The 22634-nt window shown below is 40.4% G+C and overlaps 1 protein-coding gene and 1 long non-coding RNA gene across 5 annotated transcripts in view; one reads left to right on the top strand and one right to left on the bottom strand.

The window, feature by feature from the left end:
• Positions 1-1020, bottom strand: part of GALNT15 (polypeptide N-acetylgalactosaminyltransferase 15) — a 29685-nt gene extending 28665 nt beyond the window's left edge. The window contains exon 1 of the mRNA XM_064704580.1: positions 12-1020. Coding sequence (XP_064560650.1) covers positions 12-556 — 545 coding nt within the window. The 5' untranslated portion in view covers positions 557-1020. The remainder of the gene's footprint in view (positions 1-11) is intronic.
• Positions 1-22634, top strand: part of LOC135443849 (uncharacterized) — a 112845-nt gene that overhangs the window by 344 nt on the left and 89867 nt on the right. For 3 of the 4 annotated variants that reach the window (XR_010439124.1, XR_010439125.1, XR_010439122.1), the window contains exons 1-2: positions 6515-6573; positions 9438-9568. This is a non-coding gene — a long non-coding RNA (uncharacterized LOC135443849). Of the gene's footprint in view, positions 1-6514; positions 6574-9437; positions 9569-22634 lie in introns of those variants that run through there. The other variant, XR_010439123.1, reaches the window with a different exon arrangement.

The raw sequence follows: 22634 nt of genomic DNA, 5'->3' as shown, positions 1-22634 counted from the left end.
GTTTTACTTACAACGGGTGTCGTACCTCAGGCAGGTCCCGGCGCAGCGCGATCCGCTCGCTGAGCACCTCGTTAAAGCCGTGCGTTTCCAGGCCGAGCGGCCGCTCCCCCGCCGCAGCCCCTTGCCCGTCCTGCAGGGGCAGGGACAGCGGCTGGGACTCGGGGCCCCCCTCTGCCTTCCCCTCCGGCCGCCTCCCCTGCTGCTTCACCACGCGATAGCCCTTCCTGGCCCGGCTGTGGTTCCTTTTGCCGGTGGGCGACACGACGGCCATGATCAACTCATCCTCCCGCAGGGAGATGAAAGGCGATAGACCATCCAGAGGGTAATACTGCTGGCTCTCCTCCTGGGTTTCCAGCATCTCTTGGGTCTCCACAAAGTCCAGCTGATACCCTTCCCGGGGGTTGAACTCCACAGGCTGGAAAGTCCCTTCCTTGCTCTGGTTGCTGGGTGGTGGATTCAGCGTTGTAACCATCAGTAGTAAAAACCCCAGCATCAGAAACAACAAGAGAAACTGCAGCTTACGTGATCCATATCTGCACTTCTTCCTCAAGAACATACTGTTGGTGACAAAATTATACAGATGGTCATGTTAAATATCACTTGAATCTTCCTCAGATTTCAGTCCTCGGGTTGCACAAAAGCCCTGGTTTTCACTATCTGCCAAGAGGATTTTTTTGCTCCCTTCACATTTCACTGATGCCATTTCATGCTTTCCTCTCTATTTACAGAAAAAGAAATTATAACATTCCTATTAATATTGTACTTACTGTAGTAAAATGTAGCATGGATCCAGTGAGATAAAGTAGATCCTTTATTATGCGGAGTCCCAGCTTAGTTAGGAAAGTGCATGCTTTGCTGATTGAAAGAGTAGCTAAAGCTTTGATTTTTTTTCCCTTTTAAAATTCTAAGTTGAAAGAAATCCCATTTCTCATAGTTCCTTTCAAGGGTAGATCCTGCTTCTTCAAAGTTTCCAACTGCTGCCTGGATTGAAGCACTGTATCTCAGAAAGCAGATCTGACAGCTCTCCCCCGTTCAGAGGCTTCAAGTTAACTGTGATCAACAGATGAGAAGTAGTCGGTCCCTGACTTTGTTTCACACATAACTACGGCACTCAGTCAGGAAGCACTTTGCCAGACATAATACAGAGCAATGTGTGCGTCTTTCTCTCGGTCCTAATGCCCTCACTGTGCTTGTCCTATCAAATCAAAACTTTGCAAAAGCTGTACGAGATGACATACAAGAAGCAGAATGTTGTATTAGAAAAGAAATCAAGGCACACCACAGACTGCTATATGTTGGAATAGCTGTAATAAGCTGAGAATGCACAGAGCAAGAATCAAGAATTTTATAAAGTGCATAAAAGATGGAGAGCACATGTTTTATTTAAGGTTAGATTTATTCATATGATAATGTGTTAGCTGGACTATATTTCATATCAAATAAATATTTACAGCTGTAGGGATTTTAACATTGACATAAGGGTGCCAAATTATCACCTGGCAAGCTGAAGTTGTCTCCTCATCCATAAATTTGGTATTGCAGAGCAAGCAGCACTTCAAGTTTTCGTTAGTCCAGGAATAACATATATAAAAGCCTTGGCTGGAACAACAACCACTGACACTGAGAGAAAACAACAACTTCTGTGATTAAAAGGAGAGCTCAGTCTCTGAGGTCTGTTTGCTCATACTGCTGGCATGGGTGCTACTGGGCATGGACAGTGGCATTTTTTGCTGCAAGATGAGTGCTTGTCCAATGGGAGAAGGGGTGAGACAATCCACGTGCTTCAGCATCACATGCCTCTTGCTCTGGCAGGCAGAGACCAGGGATGGATGCAACTCAGGTGTTGCCACCCCTTTTGATGCTGGGGGCATGGGATGTGGTATTTTTCATACCATGCAATATGTGATGAGCAGAAAGCTCCTGCTCCAGGAGGCATGTGATTACTGAAGAACTTCCCCATTCACAGATTTTAAAAAAGCCCTACATTTCTAGACATTATAGCTAAAAGAATAGCCTGAAGACAGGCATGCAGTATACTCTAAAGAGAGCCAAGGATATATGACTTTTTACCTTCTTTGCTATTCCCTCTAAGATGTCCTGTAAGTTCAAACTATGGTTCCTGGCATACAGTTTCCAAAAAATTAAACATGAGAGGACACCTACTTTCTAATTAAAATGCATCACAACTTTCAAAAGCAAGGATGGTGTAGAGCACCATAAGATTGCTGGAGGCACGTAGTGTCTCACTTCTGTGTGCACTTCTCTAAGCAGCTTATACAGAATGCCTTGAGGGAGTGTGACTGGTCTGCTGTGTCTTGGCACCTTCCCTGCATCAGCTGTTCTTTGAAATATACAGAACTGCTTTAATCATATCTTGGAAAGAAGGAAGATTGAGCCAGTATTTTGATACTTCACCATTGTATGTATCTCCCTTTTTTAGCTTAAATTCACACAAAAGTTACATCCCAAACTCACCTTCAGCCCTGAGAATATTACTTTTTATCCTGCTTTTCATAGGGAAAAAGAAGTATTGATGGTTTCAATTCAATAGGGAAGCAGCACACATTTGCATTAAAAAATCAGAGCTAGAAAGCACTCATTTAAATAACAATGTTTCAGCCATAGAAAGACAAAATGAAATGGAAATGAAGAGACCTGTCCGAGATGTTCTCCAAAAAGCTGGCCCAGTGACGTCAAAAGGTTCAGTTCCACAAAGTCCCATTATCAGGCATATGGAATAAAATTAAATTAAATTAAAAGGAGAAACTCAAGAGTGGGTGGAATAAATGGGAGAAAGCATTACTTTTTCTTTTTTAACTTTTCTGGGCTACCTCAGTATTTTGATTCAATTTAATTAATATTTTTTCCCTGGCTAAAATATTTTAACAAGATGCTGTAACAAGTCTTATCAAGATAATTCCAGCCTGCAGTAGAAATCACTGTATAAATTCTGTCCCGGTATGTTTTGTATTGCTGAGCAAATCTACTTCATCTGAATTTCAGCTACAGATGAAAAGAACCCAATTAACAAATTTACAGCAATCTTAGACACTTTTGGGACAGAGCTGGTAGGTAACAGTGATAATGATGTTTTCATTATCACTGAAACATGCATGTGGAATCCAGCCTTTTAACATATCCTGACCATTTTAACAAAGAAGATATGAACAATTGCAGAAGATGTTTGTTCAGTCTAGTCAATTAAATGTGCAAGTATAAAACACTGGGTGGCACACTTCCAGCAGCCTCTATTCCCTCTTCTGCACAACAAGCCTTCCTGAACCATTTCCCATCAAACAGTCTGTTTTTCAATCTTATCTCTTAAAACAGTGGTTTTCCACTGCCATCATATGAAAGAGATATTTTCCTTCCAAGGGATGAGCCTCCCTTTAGTATCTGACAGGACATCTTGTTTCCTTCAATGCATTTGAAGAGCAACATCACTGTTATGATCTCCCCACATGGAAGTCAAGAATGCAACATCCATTATATTTTTCTTCATACTTCTGGTTCCTCAGACATGCTACAAAGTAGACCCTTCACTGGGACACAGAATGGGTTGCTCCTCCTGCCTAGTTGTTGATGATTCCCTTTCCTAGGGTGCTTTCCTGTGCATCCTTTGATGGAAGGGGAAGGAGCACTGCATGGCTCAGGTTCCACTGTCAGACCCAGAGCCATTGCCTTCATCCTGAGGTCCAATCTTTTAGGTGCTGCTATGTACAGATAGCCCACAAGCAGGCTGCCCACAAAAGGTACTGCTGCCCTTGGACTGCTGTTCTGCAGCAAATCCTAGAGCTCCTCAGTCCCTGGGAAAGGAACATGTTACAGTTTGTGCCAAATACACCAGCAATTGCTCACAAAAAGGGCCAGTTTGCAGTGTCAGTATTGGCCAGTGCCAGTATTATGTTGACTTTCCTGCTGGTCAACCTATGCAAGAGCTGAAAGGCTTGTACTCCCACCAGGCCTGCTCAGGTGGACCTAGTGGTAGAAATCCCAGTGATATAAATACCTTCAGCAAATGCAAAGTCAGTTATTGACTTCCCTAAGAAAATATTCACCATCCTTCACTATTGCAAATATTGCTCATTAATTGCCAAGAGCTGGAACGTGAAATCAAATCTAGGTCTCATTAATTCAAAAGGCATTAGGAAACACAGTTGCCTTATTGCAGAGCAACAAACCTTTCAGTCACTGTTCTGTAGCTGTTTGTACTTACCCTTTCCTCCCCACCTCATTTTGGCTCGCATTTTTGTCCAAACCATTCTGCATCACATACTTGTTCAATATTACGTGACATGTTATGTTATCCGTACGTGAAGAAACACCACATACTTTCAGTGTACAGAGCCCATGTTTAACTGCCAGGAAAATAACAAAGCAAGGACAAACCCAAGGCTGGATGGAAGAAAGAGTGTGTGGACAGGTTGTTACTGACTCTTTAATAAACATCTTGGATTGATTTACACTCCTATGCCAAAAGCAGATGTGCCACTTCCATTTAAAGACTCAACACATAGCAGCACTCATGGTTTCATAGCTGCATGTATTGTATGCCACAGCTCTTTGTGCTTGTAACAATGGCTTTATTTGCACAGATGTGAAGAAAGTCAGTGCATAAAATGAGACCGTTTACACGGTGCAGAGGATTTGTGGTGTTTTGTAGCTAAGTAACTTTCCCCATTCTACCAAGAATATAATAAGGAATATGTGGTTTTAGATCAGAAGAAGATATCATTCATTTGCAGGTATTGTAGATAGTTTGTGTGCGTGGCATTGTAGCAAATATTGCTCATTCAATGATATTTTCTAATAGCAAGTTAATAAGTTAGAACAAGTACTGTGGAATTTGCTTTTGAAGACTATAAAAGCTTGATAAAATCTGTTGATCACTGGCAGGGAATTTGGCACTTGAATTGTCATTCATAAGGTGTTTGCCAATCTGTCAGTGAAGGAAATGCATCTGAAATTTCATTTTGAAAGATTTCTACTCATAAATCATGTCCCATGTAAAATGGAGCATGGAAGCCATGGACCCTTGCACTGCTTTTCAAAAGCAGTTCTGTGGGCATGAAGGTCAGGCACACAGGATGGAAAGTAAAGGGAATATATATCACAGGAGGGACAGCTTCTGGATTTACTGCACCCCAGCCTCTGGCTGACTCAGAAATGGTAGCTCTCAGGACATTAAGGGCAGTATTGTGTACCATGCCTAAAACCTAGCCTCTAACACAGCCCTGCACAGCTACCTGCTATCTGTGAGGGATGAGAACTGTTGATCATCATTAACCCCCTAGAAAAGTTACATCTGAAGTGCTGTGGGCAATATACAGGCCATCACCACCTCCTGCCTCTTAATCAACCACTATTCATATCCTCAGGCTGGAGAAGGTTCTGGATACCTTTAATCCCCAGTACCCCACCCTCAGGTAATCTGAATCCAGTTTTGAACTGGTTGTGACTATTTTAGTGCCAACATCCTTCACTAGAATATCATCCTGCATTGACCATAAAATGCATCTAACAGCATCTAACCCACCATTAGAGATAGTGGGACTAAGTAGTTGGCTCTGAATTGCAGGTGGAAATGGAAATAAGGTGGTTTACTCTTTCAGAGTGGCTGACCTGGCCTCCTTGGCTTTAAAAAATGAAACAAATTATGTAAGGGAAATTGATCCTTCATGTAGTATTAACACCAGTGGTGTTACATCACAGATAAATTCAGGCCTATTGATGGAAGGTCATAAGAAGGAATCCTCCATGATAAGGGAGGATCTCTGCCTGCAGTCTCATTTATGGCTGGAATTTACTTCCATGGAACAGGCCATGAAACCATTTGCAAACAGAAATCTCAAAAAACCCGAGTGATGCTAAAGGTATCCACAGCAAAACCTTTTTTCTGCACCAAGGGTACTTTAGCTGGTGGGCAGCTTTAACTTTGTGTTAAATTAAGTTTTTACTCCATTTCTTTCTGCACATACAGGTGGTACATAAACTGCATGTGTCTCTCAGAGACTCTAAATACAGACAGCATTTAAAAGTCACAATATTCATATGGAAATCCTGTCCCCATAGTAAGTATTTTTAGTTAAAATGGTGTTTAGTGAGGAGAAAAAGCTTTAAATGGTTCTGGCATTTTCTTCACACATTTAAGTGCTTAGTGACATGTGGTTGCCTACAGATTGATCCTGATTCAAGGCAATGCTCAGCCACATCACCTAAGCTGGAAATTACCTTTTTTTATTCCTTCTAAATAATTACATATTTATGTGTAGCTGGTATAATAAATAGTTGATCTTCAGTTAGCTGCTGAGTATTGCAGGTTGGATTCATCAGGGAAGTTGGCACAGAGTATTGTGGGAAGAAGACAACATTTAATGAGAGTGTGAGGAGTGAATGATGTCACTCTTGCTGGGGGTGGTTCAGAGCTGAGTAAAGCACGAGTTAAGGCACTGCAGGTGTGCAGCTTAATGACCTGCAATTGAGTAGCAAGTGTGCGTGACCTGAGAGCACAGAGGGCACGTTTGCGAGTGTTATTACCATGGAGGAGCTGAAGTAAGTGGATGGATGTGTGAGGTAAGGCTACAGTGGATATTATTTTTTGTGCTTTCATTTTTAATATGAGGAAAACACAGAGCAAATGAAAGTAAGCTATGTTAATATTACAGGTGTGTGAGTGGGACCTATGACTTCTCTCTATATTTCCCAAACAAGATTTACATTCTGTAACAGTTTGGGAGAGGACAGTGGAAAATACTAATTTTTGCAAGCCTGTTTCTTTTATTTGTTCTTTTTGTTTCTAAAGTACCAATTTTAAAAACACATTACAAGATTTAACACAGAAGTTATGATGCAGGTCATCTTTGTGTATGTAAAAGTTTACTTTCAAGAAGAAAGGCCTAGACTCCTTCTACCCTCCCTCTCTGCCCTGATGTGCAGCTCATGGTGGGATGGATGTTCTGTAAAATATGGAACCATATATACTGATGTACATCTTGAAAAATGTTTGTTCAGGAATCCAAAACAAACCCTGTGCTTTTCTTTAAATTTGTTTAAGATCATCAATATTCACATAGCGTAAACATTAAATTTAAAGTAGTATCAAAAATGAAGCTGGGCTTCATGCCTAAGATGTTCTAAATAATCTAGTTTTAGCTCAGAGATGAGCACTGTCACTTGGTGTCTGTGGGAGCTGTGTGTGGGCTATGCATTTAAAAACAGGATTGAATTTAGGGCAAAAGATGGAAAGGAAATACCTGTGTGTGTATGTATGTGTATAGAACTTCAGTCTGCATATGTACTATGGGTGTGTGTGTACATATAACAATATAAATATATAAAGTAAAATCATCCTCATCTATTCTCTTACATTTCCATGTGTTTTATCCTACAGTCCTGTCCTATGTACTCTGATTGGTTTGTGGCAGGGTTACTAAAGATAGGAGTAAACTAACTGTTGAAGATGCTTATTTTCTTATCTTTTTTTCTTTTTCTGCAATAGATAAAACCTCCTATTTTCATTTCTTTAGCAGTACAGAACTGAATTCTGTACAGCTGAATTAAGTATATGACTTTAATATGTTAATATACTTGTAAAACTTGCCACCTATTTATGTTTCTTGTTAACAGCAACACTCTGGGAAGTGCTCAGTAATGCCTGGAACTTAGAGAACCTTGTTTCCATTTTGTGACCATCCCTGTGGATCTGAGTTTGTTTTGGATCAGCTATTTTCTTGGCCTTAAAATGGGATACCCAACGACCTCAATAAAGGAAATCTGCTAGGGGACATGAGACCCCTTTGTTTACTGTCTCATGAAAATATCTTCACATTGGCAAGCCATTAAAAAGAATAAGAGGGTGGAAGGAAGAGGCAAGACAGCTGAGATATCTGGTAATTTACTGCATTCCCTGTTCAAGTCTGTGTTTCCAAAGGAACCACTCTGGTGGAAAGGAAAGGAGTGTCCTTTCCAAACATAGCCTTGGCAGGAGGTGAGGCACAGAGCTACAAGAGACACTCACTACAAGAAAAGTCTCTGCCTGCCTTTAGTTTGTAAGAGTTTTCTGTGTGATTTTTCTAAGCTTTCTTCTTGACAGAAACTTAGGCAAGAACAGGGATTTTGGAAGCCAAGTTATAAGAATTAGGATTGTCATAGCAACAGGTTTAATCTCTAAAACTTCTTAGCAGCCTAGAAAAGGGGCAGAGGTGATGGAAGATAGAGGCTGTGGTCACTTCTCTGGACTGCCAAATAAGAGGCAATAGGAACAGTCATAAACAGTTTTATTACTCTGATCACAAGCAGTCAGGTTGTTAATAGTCATCAGTTAATATTTTGAAAGATATATCTGCAAAAATATCAACCAGGTTGCAAAGGTAATCGAGGCAGGAATTTATGACTATCAGGTGCTGTCATTCACCAGATTCTGGACATGCTTTGCACTGCACAAGAACACAAACTGAGATATGTAACTGATTATTCCAGTTTATTTTTTATATGTTTGTGGCTGAAGTAAAAGTTTATTTTTATTCTCTTACTTAATTACTGCATACAGTACTAGATAACTGTGATTTTTCCCTGAATCCTTTCTTCTTCATGTTGAGTCTTGATCTGTGGTTTCATTTTGTTTTGGCTTTTTAAAAAATTATTATTATTACTGTTTGTTTCTTTTTCTGTTGAGGGAAAAGGCTCTCTAGGCATAGGTGGAATACTTGGTTTGTGAAGGTGGTTAGCAAATGCAGTCTGAGAAGCTATCTGGGAGGTTAAGGCTCACAGAAATTGAAACAAATAATAGAGCTGTTAAATGAGGAGAAAATTAGGTAGGCTTACAATTAGTAATTTGAACAGTCTTTATCTAAGGGTATTGAGTGCTTCTGAGAAGTCACACTCCTGCCATCTATACAGTGAGAGACTGAAAATGTGAAGCAAACAATTTTGGTAGGAAGAGTCCTACTTTTAAAGGTATACCTGGGGAGAGCATCCTTTTCTGAAAACCCTTGTGACTGTAGATTTATGCTATGGTAGGTGAAATAGGAAGCTGGACTGTTCTTTTGCTAGCACCAACATTTTTGTCATCAATCTCAAAAGAATAAGCCCATGTGAGTTTTGGGACGCTGTTTTGGGAAACAGTGATTCAGAGATTCTGCACCAAAGGGGAAAAAGAGGGAAGAAATTTTTCAGTAGATGTTAAAAAATGATCCTGCAGGTTTCTCAGGACTTTTCCTCTGTAAGGAAAGGCAACATGCAGGGCAAGGAATCATCACTAGAATCATCATGGGAGATTTAATTGGGGTCAAAGATGGTGAGAATTGGGCACTGCCATATCTGAACCCAAACCCACCAGTTCCTGGCCTAGACAAGAGTCAAGACCAGCATCTGGCTATGAACCTGGTCTGCTGGATCACTTGGGTCTAATAAGACTCTCTATCACTTCTACCTTACAGGAAACATGTATCCCCACCCAGCTTTCTGGGTTATAGAAAGGCTGTTCTATAGTCCTGAAGCAAAGAAGAAGCTGTACACCAAAAGCTGGAAAAGTGGCTTACATTTTAAGAGGAATTCTCCAAACCAGAAGGTAAAGTGAGTGTATGTGTTCAGGGGGTACTGTTCTGGAAACCATCACTCAGCAGGTATATAAGCAAAAATAACAAGTCTTTATAGTGGTTTTAATAAAGTGCACTTTATAGCACCTTTCATCTTCAAAGAATGAAACAAATTTATTGTTAGTGTAAACCCATGGGGACCAATGAAGATGAAGAAGGGAGTGCAGTTACCCCTTTACTAATCAGGGTCATGATTCCACAGGAATATTATTTTGTACCATGTCAGTAACTATTACAAAATCTGGGAGGCTGCAGTATGAATTCAGCTGCAAAAAGCAGGCTGAATCTTGTGACTGCAGACTTAATGGCCATCATTAAGTATAATATATATGCATAGCTGCAGTACACTTTTCCAAGATTCTGGAAAGATCAGCTGAGTAACTGACTACAAGAGTGTAAAATTTATACCTTATCTCACTAATGACTACTTTTATTCCTGCTGCATGCAGTATGAAATTCTGTAGATCATATTACACATAAAACTGCACCTCCTTCTCTTTCTCACCTTCTTGCACAGCATCATTTTCAGTGCATTCCTTGACAGTGTGGGAGCTGTCAAAGTTCAAATTAAGGAAGTGAAACACTGGACATAATAGAGGAATCCAAAATGAAGCAATGCACTTATGCCTGTTAGTAAAGCAAAGGCCTTTGGAAATGAGAATACAAACAATATGACATTTCAGCAGGGCATAGAGAACATTTCTTCCATGTTGCCTTAGTCATTTTATGGTGTGGAAAAGGCACAAGGCCAATATATGAGGCCAGGTCTCTGTTTTCCCCTTGGCTCTACATACTGAGAGTGCAAGCTAATGCATTTTGTTTGGCTCCTGCAAAGAAGTTCAAGGATCCCCTCTTTATCTGAGCAAGTTTTGGCAAAATCTGCCTGCATTTTGTTTTTATAGTGGGAACTTGACACAGAATTCAGATTACTAATGGCTGGCAAACTAATATGCTGGAATGTCTCAGATATGACTAATCTATGTTTCACCTCTGATGTTTTATTAAGGAGGAAAAGGGGAAAAAACCCTCACAAATACTAGCAAAGGAAAGAATAAACTTTACGTTAGGTAGTGCCTTACAGTACACAATCCCAAAACCTAACTAGGTGGGTATGAAACTGTCTCACTGCTACCAGTATTTTAATAGATTGTGGATGGGATTCTTTAAGCAAGGTCTCATCTAATTTGACTTGTATGAATTGTTGGTGGAAGAGCTATTGTCCATGTAAAAGTAGCAGGTTACTGTGAGACTTCTTGCAAATACTTCACAAAGTTTAATCTTAATTGTACTATTATGCAGGAAGGGCAGATTCCAGACTTCTCTTTCAGATTACTTTCTTAGAGCTTGATTTTAAAAATGAATGGGTGGGCATTGTCTAACATGAAAAAATTATATACCTTCATATAAATAACACCTTCTGTATATTTCTTAAATACTTAAGATGCTTTGTTCTCTTCTGGTAATGTGACATACTAAGTTTTTTGTTGTGTGATATTTTGTGTCTGCACTCATTTAGGCTCTTTGGTTTCTGTGAAATGATTGTCTGTTCTTGGTGTATAAACACTGCAAGGAGTGCTAACCAGGAAACACATATTGGTATTAATGGTAGCTGCAGAGTAAGCGACCAGGAATTCCTTTGGAAGTTGCACAGACTGCTCTGTTACTTGTTACTCTGTAAACAGGGCTAGAGCATATGCCTTGTGCTATGCTCTGTATGTGGAGGAAGGTAGAGAGAATAGGCAAGCTCCTTGAAAGTTGCTTCAGAAAGATCTAGTGAATGGTGTCAGTGCCCTGGAAACTACACAAAAGTGAGATATGAGGAGATATGGACTCTTCCCTACTCCTCCCATTTAGCCTTTGCTGGTGGATCACATACTTGTGCATTTCCTACATTTCTGTCTGTTTAGATTTCTGCCTTCTCCAGACAGAACCTGTGTTTAGGACCTGTCAAATGTTCACACAGCAACCCTGCAATGCCAGCCTTACCTTAACAGTAGTTGTGTAAGGGCTGGAGTTACTGTGGACAGCAAATTGAGGAGCACATTTTGGGGTAGCTGCTTCCAGCTTGGATCAGGATATCATACCTTGAGTCCCCAGCTAGAGTTGTGTAGCATCAGACATAGTAATAGTCAGAATGAGGCTCTTTTGCAAAACTGTACAAGAAAGTGACCCAACAGCCAGATGCAGATGGAACTAGATGTAGATATAAAACTTCGTTTAGCTGGGAATTTCCTTCCCCAGAAGGAAAATTTACTCTTTGAATGGGTTTGCAGAGATGTTTTCTGCGAAGAAGCTCAAAATGGCTAGGATGTCTCAGCATAGTAGGGGTTTGTTTGCTATCCTCCATTGGTTCTTCCAAATGTGGGGTCACTCACCAGGACTTTCAAGAGTATTGTGGAAAGAGCTTGTGATATGCTGTTACAGCTCAGTGTGGCTGTTAACATCTACAAAATATAAACTATTACTTGTTCTCCTGCAATATGTAATCATTTCCTTGCTGTTCACTGTAAATTTTTAAGCTTTTACATGGATAAAAGTGATGTTCACAAGGAGTTTAAATCCTTCAAACTTGCTGATAAACTTGTTTGCCTCTTAAAACAGTACAGTTTATACAGTTGCTTTAATGTTTCCTTCTAGTACAGTACTAGATAATATAGGGTGAAATCACATAATTTATACAGAGATGTTAATAAAAAATCCTAGGTCTATAATATTACAAGCATAATTCCTGCAAATGATCAGAGGACTGTGCAGTTTGTTCCTCTTCCATGCAGATGGTAATCACTACCACGAGACTCTGTCCTCTCCTCTATTTCCTGACATACTTATATAAAAGTGTGCTAAAATGGACAGTCCCATGCTGTTTTCTGTTTCCACTGAGCTTAAAGCAGATCCACAGATTCCCAGGCTACCTCAGCTGCTCACTCGTGTGGATGGTGTAGAGTGGTGAGAAACCTGTGGTACGTGAGGATCTTGCCATTGCCCCCAATAGTCAATGTTTTGTGTGGAAAAAACGCCTGCCATGGCTAAGAGGGCAGCCCTCAAACCAGAAGGGCATCGATGAGTGTTAATAAATAATGCTGGATACTTTGTATTTCTCAATGCAAGGGCTGTCTGTAAGTCAGAGAGGCAGCTATTCATAGACTGAGGAATTGCAGCCCAGGCTGGCAGAGGTTTGCACCCATGATACATCTGTCTCCATGATTTGTGCTCTTTGTTGAACCTGTGGCAGTGGAAATATGAGATGCATTTGCTATTGCTCAATCTCTGCTTCATGCCAAGGAAGGAATGAGGCTGAAGAATGAGTTATAAACAAAGGAAAAAGCAGCAGTAAACTTATTTGGACCTGTTGCCTCAGTTGATGTGAGGGGTGTGTTTAGTGACAGGGTGCCAGGCCACGTGTCTGAGGCCTACAGCTGTGGTAAACAGAAAATAGTGTTTGTTTTTGTGGTTACAACCCTTTAGGCTCACAGAGGGAGATTTGTGATTATGTTTGGAATTGGGCAATATGTAAAGTGAGGGGCAAATAGGTTGAATCCTATTGAGGACTGTCGCTCCCAATGCTCAATCACACATTATTCTTACTGTCCATAACTGCTCTATCCAGGCAGGTGCTGGGTAGCAGTGTGGCAACCTAGGCAGCAGCTGGTTTGAAACATCAGCATGTGTTTGCCAGTGGTGCTGGCTTTTCAGTTAGACAGCTGAAGAGATGATTCTGTCTGTCCCATGGTGGGCCATGGCTGGCTGTAGTTGTAATCTTGAAAGCTAAAGAGTCAAGTGTTGCCTGCACAGCTGAACATCCCCAGTCTTGTGCAGAGCCAGTTTTTCCTCTTCCTCCTGGCTTGCTAAATATGGAAAAGGGGTGTTGGAACTGCTGGGATGGCCTTTCCTAGTGCTGTTGAAGGTGTGGCTTGGTGTGCTAGGCAGCAAAAGTGTTTGGTTTGGTATTTTTTTCATCTCACCCAGCAGTCACCAGGGTTGTTGTGCTCAAAGCATGAGTGCTTGTGGCAGTGTGGAGGGAGGGTTGCTTGCAAAGGATGGCTTCTCTGAAACCTGTATGGAGCTGTGTTACTGTCAGATGAGGATGAATGCTAATGTGCAGGTCAGAGATGGTGAGATGGCAATTTGGAGGGTGCTTCCCTTCTGGTGCCAAAGGGTTTCTGCTGTGAGTGTAGTGCACACCTTTTGGGCACTTGGTGTGTGTCCACATATCCACAGGTGTTTAGTACAGTAGTGCTGATGGAGAGTCCCAGGCCAAGAGCTTCTTTCAATGTAGGTTTAACAACCTTTCATATATTTCTGCCCAAACAGGTAATGTTGCAATCATATCAAATTGCATATGAGTAAAAGTTATTCTCTTCCAAGTTGTTAATGTATTATTTCATGTGGTCAGTTTAGTCAAATGTGTTCTGAAGCTTTCCTGCTTGGCAAAGGCTTGTCAAAGTGGCAGCTCTTGGGTTTGCTATTTCTCTGGAGAAAACACCAAAGACTCAGAAAAACACAACTTAACTGTACCCAATCTACAAAACTCATGAGAAGTTCAGATTTATTCAGGCAAATACTCTGTGAAATGATGCTTACTACAAGCGGTGCAACTGTGTCAAGTCACTAATTCTAAAAAGAGAAAAGGGTGGTGAGGAAAACAGTTCTGAAGCTTTCATCTAGAAATGAGCAACTAGCTACAGGAATGTATGTTTCATGGTATGCATTCTGTTTGCACAGAGATGTAGTGCTTTTAAAGTTAATCTAATGGAAAATTAAGTCAAAATAAAATTATAAATGGTGAAGAAAAACATTTTCCTGCAACAGGAATTCCTTCTTTTAGGGAACTTTTCCTGGAAATCCTTCTGCAAACAAATACTATCTACCAACTTGTTCCCCATCTGTGTTGGTTAAGGATTCGGTCTGCATCTCACCTAACTTTGTGTCTGGAAGTCTTTCCATTGTTTTCAGTGGATGTGAAATTGAGTTTCCAACTGGAAACTCCAAGTTTCAGCCAAGTGATGTTCTGTACATCATCCTGGACTGGTCTGTTCTTATGTCAGGCAAAATATATCTTCATTTCTTCTGCCAAGCTCATCTCAGTGTTTTTTTGTTTTGTTTTGTTTTTTTTTTTTTTTGGTTTTTTTGGTTTTTTTGGTGGGGTTTTTTTTTTTTGGTTTTTTTTTTTTTTTTTGGCTATTCTGTTTCTTTTTGTTTTGCTGGGTTTTTGTTTGGTTTTATGATTGTTTGTTTTTTTCTGAAATATAAATCTCCATTGCCCCAATGCTTTCCCTAAGGCAGGAGACCACTGACACGTCTCCAAGTTGCTTTTTGACTGCTCTGTCAATGCATTTATCCTAACAACAAAGCAAATGATTTCTTGTATTCTGCTCTATTTGCTGTTGTACAGAGTTTGTCAGAAATTAATACTGCAGAATGTCCCTGTGTGCTTTGCCATGTGGAAATGGACAGGGATAATTGTCTCCCATCACTTACTGCTCAGTGGGGCTCTACCTTGAGGCAGAGCAAGGGCTCTTGTACAGCTTGAAAATTCCTTCTGTGCTGGGGCCACACCCTGCATCACAGTCCCAGATAATAAATGCTGCCCAACAGGAGATCAGCTCCCACCAGGTCTTCTTAAGACTGAAAATGTACTTACATGGTGCTTCTTGAAACAAACATGTAAATGACAGTAATATAATCTCCACAGTGATGTGATGCTGAATTCCAGACATGTGAGAACAACCTAAGGGCCTGTTACACTCAGTCTCTGGGGTATGCTCTGCTATTTGCTGTATAGTCTTTTGGTCTTCCAAGGAACACTTGCCATCTTGCTGCTGGATCAAGTCCATTTGTGCCCTGCCATGCCAGAGTGGATAGCTGACATGGCCTGGTGCCTTATTGCCCATCTTGTAGAATGAATGGCCTTGTACCTGATTATCTCACACTTTTTCTGGAAGAAGAATTTTTTCCATGCATCAAGTTCAGTTGCAGTGGGATTTTAATGCTATCTATCTCTTGTAGAAAAACAGGTATTTGAGTCTGGTGAGTCGTATGCACAAAATCATTCCCAGGACACTGAGAGCTCTTGGGGTTCCTAGTCAGATGCAGGATTTCATCTTGCCTGTTAACAGCTCTCTAAATCCTCACCAACTCAAACATAAATTTGTAACTGCACATACTCTTGCTTTCAGCCTTCTAGCAAACAGTTGCATCAGGCAACCATCCATTCTCCTCTGGTGTCTTTTAATTTAAGACTGTTAAATATGGATCACAGTCCCATTCTAAAGCTTTCACAGTAGGTGTTTTATTTTAACACTACTTTTCTCCAAGTCCTTAATTGAGGCTAATGGGAATTGCTTGTTACATATCTACATTTATTGCAAATGGTTTAGACCCACACTTGCTAAGCTGTAGCCTGCTGTTAGACATAGTTGTGACGTTTCCAATGAAAATGATATTTAGGCTCACTGCTACAGTGTGGTCATTTTATTAATGTTTTGCACAAAAGCACAAGACAAGTACATTTTTTTTTCTCTCCTAGTACAAAAAAAATCTTTGCTCATGTTGCCTTGGAATCAAAGATGAGCTTGTGCAACTGAACAGCTCTCTGTGTTTTTGGAAGAAGCCTTGCTAGATTCCCTCTGTGTCTCTTTAAGTCCAAAATTAGTCTGTTCTCATGGTCTGGGCTCTGGCTGACTTACTCTGTAATGAGAGAGTGGGTACAGGACATCAACTGGTTCTAACAGTACCAATTTTTACACTTACTTTGCTAGTCCCTCACCTAAGCTTAGGGAAATCCATGCTATTTCTACTTTTTAGATGAAGCAATCTGCCTCATTTCTAATCTCATTTAAGAGATATGCTTGCTCTTTGGACATGGATTTCTTTGCCTTGCTTCAGGAGGGGAGCTGATAAAAATCAAATCTGTCTCCTCTGCATTCCTGCATATCATGCCAGGGAGCTTTCTAGCTTAGTTTCAAGGCAGAGGGCCTGAAGATCCACTGCCAAGTATGTAGTGAGGGAGGATTATAAAGATGACTGTAGGTTAAAGTCTTCAGGTTCTGTTCTCTGTATGTTCAAGACAAATACTCTGTACAAATGTATCATTTGAGCACCCATCACCTATCATCTCATGAGGCTGCAGGTCACAACCATGGAGACCTCATTTGTTGTCTTTTGTTTTTCTGTGGAAGATGCCATCCTTGCAATCCACTCAAGGTGTCATCTCAGCAGCTGCAGTCTCTTCTCATATGGCTGTAGAGGGTGGCTTTCTCTAGCAAAAGGTGTTGTGCTTAAGCAAACCATCATCTCTACCACTATTTATGAAACTCTTTCACTCAGGAATCAAAGACCCAAATTTAGAAGCATAAATCTTGAGATGCAAGGTTCATGTCAGTCTTTTTATGCAGGACTACCATTTAACAGGTTTTGTATATTGACATTTAGACTTAGGTGGGTTTTTTGGTGTGTTTTTAGTCTTGGCAAAATCTTCCTTATGTTTTGCTGCCTTGGGGAATATGACAGCAATGCTTATTTTAGATGCACATCTTAACTGGATGGTTTTGACCTGTGGGAGGCAATCAGTGGAAATAACCCTGCAATGGATCTTTAGACTGTAGTAAAAATCATCATAGGAAAATGTTTCTCCCATCTGGAGGTTTCCCTATTATGTCATAGGGGTGACAGACTGTCTGGAAGAGGGAAGGCTGTTGAAAGGCTGGGATATAACCTGCTTGACTCTATTTAAACAAGACATCACAGTTAGCTGCATCTAATCTTTGTTGCTTCCGTTCTAAATGGCACAGTGCTTTATCCCATTCTGAAAGTCTGCTTTTGCTCAAATGTAGTGTGCCAACATCTTATTTCAAGGGCAGTTTTGGAGAAGTTGGGACTGCTGTGCGTTAGCCTAATTGAATATATTCCTTTTTTCTTTTAATCATCCAAAAATTCAGAATATCTCAATAACACTGATCTATTTCTATCCTTCTATATGCCATTGCTGTAACAGAAGCAAGTTAACAGAAGCAAGTTTTGTTTTCTCTTTCAGAACCAGTATGGCTTTAAATTATGACTTTTCTCCATTTTAATGTAGCCACTATGCCATTTTTCAGATCTGACTTCTCTGTGGATGCAGCCATATCTGGTTTTCATACTTAATGTTTTTACTAATAATTTCTTCCTAGATTAAGTGATGCTTGGAGGCATTCAAACTGTATATTGATCTTGTCTACTGAGCTGCAGAAATTGCAGGTGTTAAAGTTGTGTAAACCCACTGAAGTTTGCACAGCTATTGGTAGGCACAACATGAGATGCCAGGGTCAGCTACAGTGTAACTGTTGTGATACTTGAGCAGAACTACAAGCTATCATAAATTAGGTTTATTTTCAGATTTCTAAGTATTTATAGACATTATAATCTAAAAAAGGAGAGGCTTAGAGTTAATGGTTGACATGGATATGACAAAAAGAAATAGAACTTTGCAGTGCTACATTAACAGAGTTAAAGGAGAGTTGGCAATCACATTTCATATGGAAAATTATATTTCAGGATTTGATCTACCCTATAAAGCAAGAATAGGAAAATAAGATTTTCACATGATGTTACAGGATCCTTAGCAGGAGAGGCAGCTGAGGCAGTGCAGTATGGCTTGCCTGCTGCTTTGGTCTTTGTTTAAATTGCCTGCCTGTGCTTGCTGTTAACATTCAGAATAGCTGTGCACTGAACTCTAAAGATACTTGCTGTCTCTGTATTCGACAGCTGAGAGATCCTTGGCATATCTGCTGATGCACTTTATCTGTGCTGTTATTAACATGTGTTTATCTCTTTTTGTTCCGTTTAAGACTGGATTACTTCATCCAGATCCATCATAAATAGATAGCATTATTGCAGCCACAATCATCTAGGGCATAAGAGGAAAAAGCTTTACCTCCTTGTATAAATTGAAACTTTCTTATACAATTGTTAAATGGCTTGATTTTTCTCCCATCAGATTTTTTGTTATTATGACAGCTGAAAGAGTTTGATATTGTATTTTTCTGAATAATGTATTTCTGATTATTTTAAAAGGGTGTTTTCTTGCACATAAATGAAATCCCTTCACAGCAGCTGTAGTTCTTAAAATGCTAGCTACAGAGCAACATGCTCAATGTTTAATTAGCTTTGCCATGTTATTAACATCTCTTTAATATTCACTCAGAAGTACTTGGCTGTTAAAATGTAGAAAAGCTAATGGATACATATAGCTGATTTATATGCATAAATTAGTATAAACATGAAAAATACAAATGGAAAATGTAGGCTAAATGTGCAGACAATCATTTTGACAGCCAGCTTTGCCAGACTGTGGAATCAAGCCTTCTTGCAAGCAGCCTTGAACATCAGAAAATACCCAGTGGCATGCAAGGGACAAGAGATGTGATTTTGCTGAATTCTGGGCTGAATGAGCTGACATTGTTTGATTGCTGCTGTAGTGGCCTCTCAGCTGAAGGCACTGCTCGGGTGCTTGCCTTGTGAAAGGGTTGAGACTCGCAGCTTCAGGTGAGAGGGTGATTTATGCTTTGTCTGACAGCCTCTGTCTTCTGAGTTCAGGGCTGGGAAGGGGATCTGACAAGGGGCAACCAGCAGTTTCTGTGGGTAGAGTGGCAAACTGTCTGTGCAAGAGAACAGCAGTGGAAGCAGTGACCCTGGGAGGTCCTGCTGCTGTCCCAGGTATGCTACAGAACACAGCACCCTACTTGGTGTGGGGGTGGCAGAACTCCTGCCAGGGGCTTTGCTTTGGGGGTACTTGTGTCCTCTGGATATCTGGACAAAGCACTGCTCAGAAATAAAACCTTACCCCAAAGTATTTTTCTGGAGCAGGAGGACTAATGGGTTCTTCTCATCATAGAACAGACTTTTTGCAAGATCTGAGCTCTAACTCATATTAGAAGTGATGATTTGTAATGAGAAGATTTACTGACTTACAGCTGTGACTTGTCCACCCAAGGTTTTTTCCCTGGAATATATGAACCACTTTGAAATGAACCATAGAAGGCAACTAAAAAAAAAAAATAAAAGCTTTTTCTTGTTGTAGGACTATGGGACCAAAGGGGATACAACTTCCCTACAACTACCTCATTTCAACTTTTCAACTACCAGCTTTACCATGCCAAGAATGCCATGGAGCATATTTTTCCTGGCTCCTTTGAGGATTTATTCTGCTGCATTACTCACTAATAGGAACAGTTCTCAGTTGTTGTTTCTTTGGTGGTTACTTACTGTAAAATCTTTTAGATGTTTTGAAATCTATTTTCATGTCTTCTTATGAGTGACTCAGCAGTGAATCTTCAAACCAAATTTTGCCCTGCCAGTCTTATGTTCAGCTTGAGTTTGCCAAAGTTCTTGCCACTCAGTGAATAACTGTTGTTTGGAATGTGCCTTTATCTCATTTGCTTTCCTTGGATCAGTTGGGGAACAAAAGAAGAGAGCAACTAATGCTCGAGGTGCATAAATTACATGAGTGGTACTTAAATATAGCTGTAAGTAGACATCTCTGGAGAATCAATAGAGAGAAACACTTCCCCCAAAGCTTGTTCTACAGTGCATTAGGAATAAATAACACTCTCTGTAAGCAGTGAAGTGGGAGAAGGAAATTGTTGGGCTTTACCTCACAACTCCTAACTCACTGAGAAAGAAAAACCTGTCTGATGTCTCAGACATAGTCAATATTCCTGCTTCAGCTGTTCCTGATATACTTCTTAATGTCATCATCTCCTCTCCCATAGAGTGCTTGAAACTGGAGGAGGGGAGTGAAATGGAAATAGTGATCCTTCTTTCCTAGCATTTTAAAGACATGAGGACATGCTTGAGACATTCACATTTTTTTCCTCCTTCTTCTATTCTTCTCATATTCTTTCTCCCCTTCTTCTTCTTCCCTCTAAAAGAGACTTCAGGGAAAGAAAATGGGAAAAATCATGAGCTTTCTTTCCAAAACTAAAATTAAAGGACATAGGAACCAAAAAAGAGCTCCTTTTGTTTCTCACTGCATAAATAGCCAGAAGATGTTGGCAGTCAGTCAGAATGGCGGGTAAGGTACGCGCAGGCAGATGACTGTAAAGCTATCAGATTTATAGGGCAGCTTGACGTAAATGTAAATTATGCACCATTCATACTGGGTGGGTGCTAATTGAATCCATACATCTATTTAAATTGTATTCCAAGAAGAAAACTTCTTCCCGTTGGATGCTGGCAGGGTGACAAGTTCATTGCCTAGTTTTGTAACTTTGGCTTTGTCCATATTTACACTGCCGAACTCTTAAGAGAAGAGAAGATGTCAGTGTTGGGTCCTTACCTCTTACTCAGCTGCTGTGATTCATGTGAGGCACATTACAATATACTGAGGAGCTGTATTATTGAACAAAAGGTTTAAAGATCCTCTTTAGAGCAGAAGATGAAAGTTTGGTCAGCAAAGTGCAAGGCTACTTGGTGTCCATTCAGAGAAAAAAGAACAACAAATAATATAATTGCGTGGCTTTACTTGTGTAACATTGGAATATGTCTGACAATTGCATGCCATAATTTGTTTCCTTCATTCTGAAGGCAAAACCCTGCAAACATTCCCACACTACTGTCTGAGCAGGAGTAACTATGGCACCTGAAAGGCTGAGGTACACACTGTTATCCTTGCAGGCCCAAGCTGTACTAAAGCCAAGGCTTGCTGCCATCTCACTGATATATTAAATGCCAAGCAGTTGAGATGAAGAAACTGTTACTTCATCCATCTTCCTTGACTGAATGCTCTTACTTCCCTTACATCTTGTTTATTCATGACTATTTAGAGACATTCCTCAGTGTGGGCTGCATAGCTGCAATTTTGTCTCCTTGGAGTTTGTCTCCTTGTTCACTTACTTCATTAAACACTGGTTTTGCATTTAAGGCAGTACTGTTTGTTGCTTAGTTCATTGCAGCCTGTTACTGTTTCAGGGAAAAGTATAGAAACCATAATTAGATGAACAAGTGTAAAATGGTAGGTGTGCAATAGGCAAGGGGAGAAGCATGGCAAGAAATTGAAATGTACTCAAGGAATCGATTGGACAGGGAAAAGAACAAATTTTGCTGGCAAGGAGGGCAGGGGAATAAAGCCAATCCAAACTTCCTAAAATAGGAGGCTAGAGATGATGGAAAAAAATATAAATTCCTTTATTAGTGTGTAACGTATTTGTAGGGCAGTTTCATTCTTGGGTGGCAAGACATGACTGATTACCAGTTAGAGAGAATAAAAGGGGGAATAGGTTGTAATTGCCTGAAGTTGAGGAATAAAGGAATTTGGTTCCCTTTCTGGTCAGCCCTTTGATAATACTGAGATGTCTCTGGTTTTCCTTCCCTACTAGTTTCCCAACAGTAATCAGAGTGGCCCCAGCTGATGAAGCATGAAGAGGACAAATAAGCTTTGTTTTGCTTCAAAGTGGGGTGATTCCTTCTAGAATTGTTACCAAATCTTACAGTCCACGAGTCTGAACTTACTATCTTGCATCTAGGATTCATTTAATTCTTATTTTCAGCTATTTTGGAAATCCTACAAAGTAGTATAAGTAGCACATGTGATTTCCAGCTTAGTGGAGTTGTAAGGGCTTAGTACTGGAACATGATAGAAGTAGTTCTAGAGTGTCAGGCAGTTTCTGATACAAGATGTCAGATGAGTTGGCCTTCCGGCTGAGATAAAGGACAAGAATTTCAAAAGTGGCCTTACACTCAGTGTGCACACCAGCAGCATGTTCTCAATGCAGAGTGAGGAGCAGATGATATGATACCTGCAGGTTTAAGTGCTTTGTGCCAGAGCTGGAAATGCAAGTGCTGGTGCATCACATAAAGTTTGGTTCCAGTAAAGAAAGTAGAACAGAGCTCTTGGGTAATGTGGAACATCAAGGATGCAAAGTCAGTTGAAATGGCTCCAGTTCTCATTGCCCCATGGAAACTGACAGATCCCTCACAGTGTGCGTGTAGGCTGGGCTGTTTACCGTGAGGACACCTTTCTTCATTGTCTTTATTGCTGTCATTTTTTACACTTACCCACGG

This window comes from Zonotrichia leucophrys, chromosome 2 (assembly GCF_028769735.1).
Source record: "Zonotrichia leucophrys gambelii isolate GWCS_2022_RI chromosome 2, RI_Zleu_2.0, whole genome shotgun sequence".
Lineage (NCBI taxonomy): Eukaryota > Metazoa > Chordata > Aves > Passeriformes > Passerellidae > Zonotrichia > Zonotrichia leucophrys.
The sequence above is the reverse complement of the archived record's forward strand: the minus strand, read 5'-3'. Positions and strand labels throughout refer to the sequence as shown.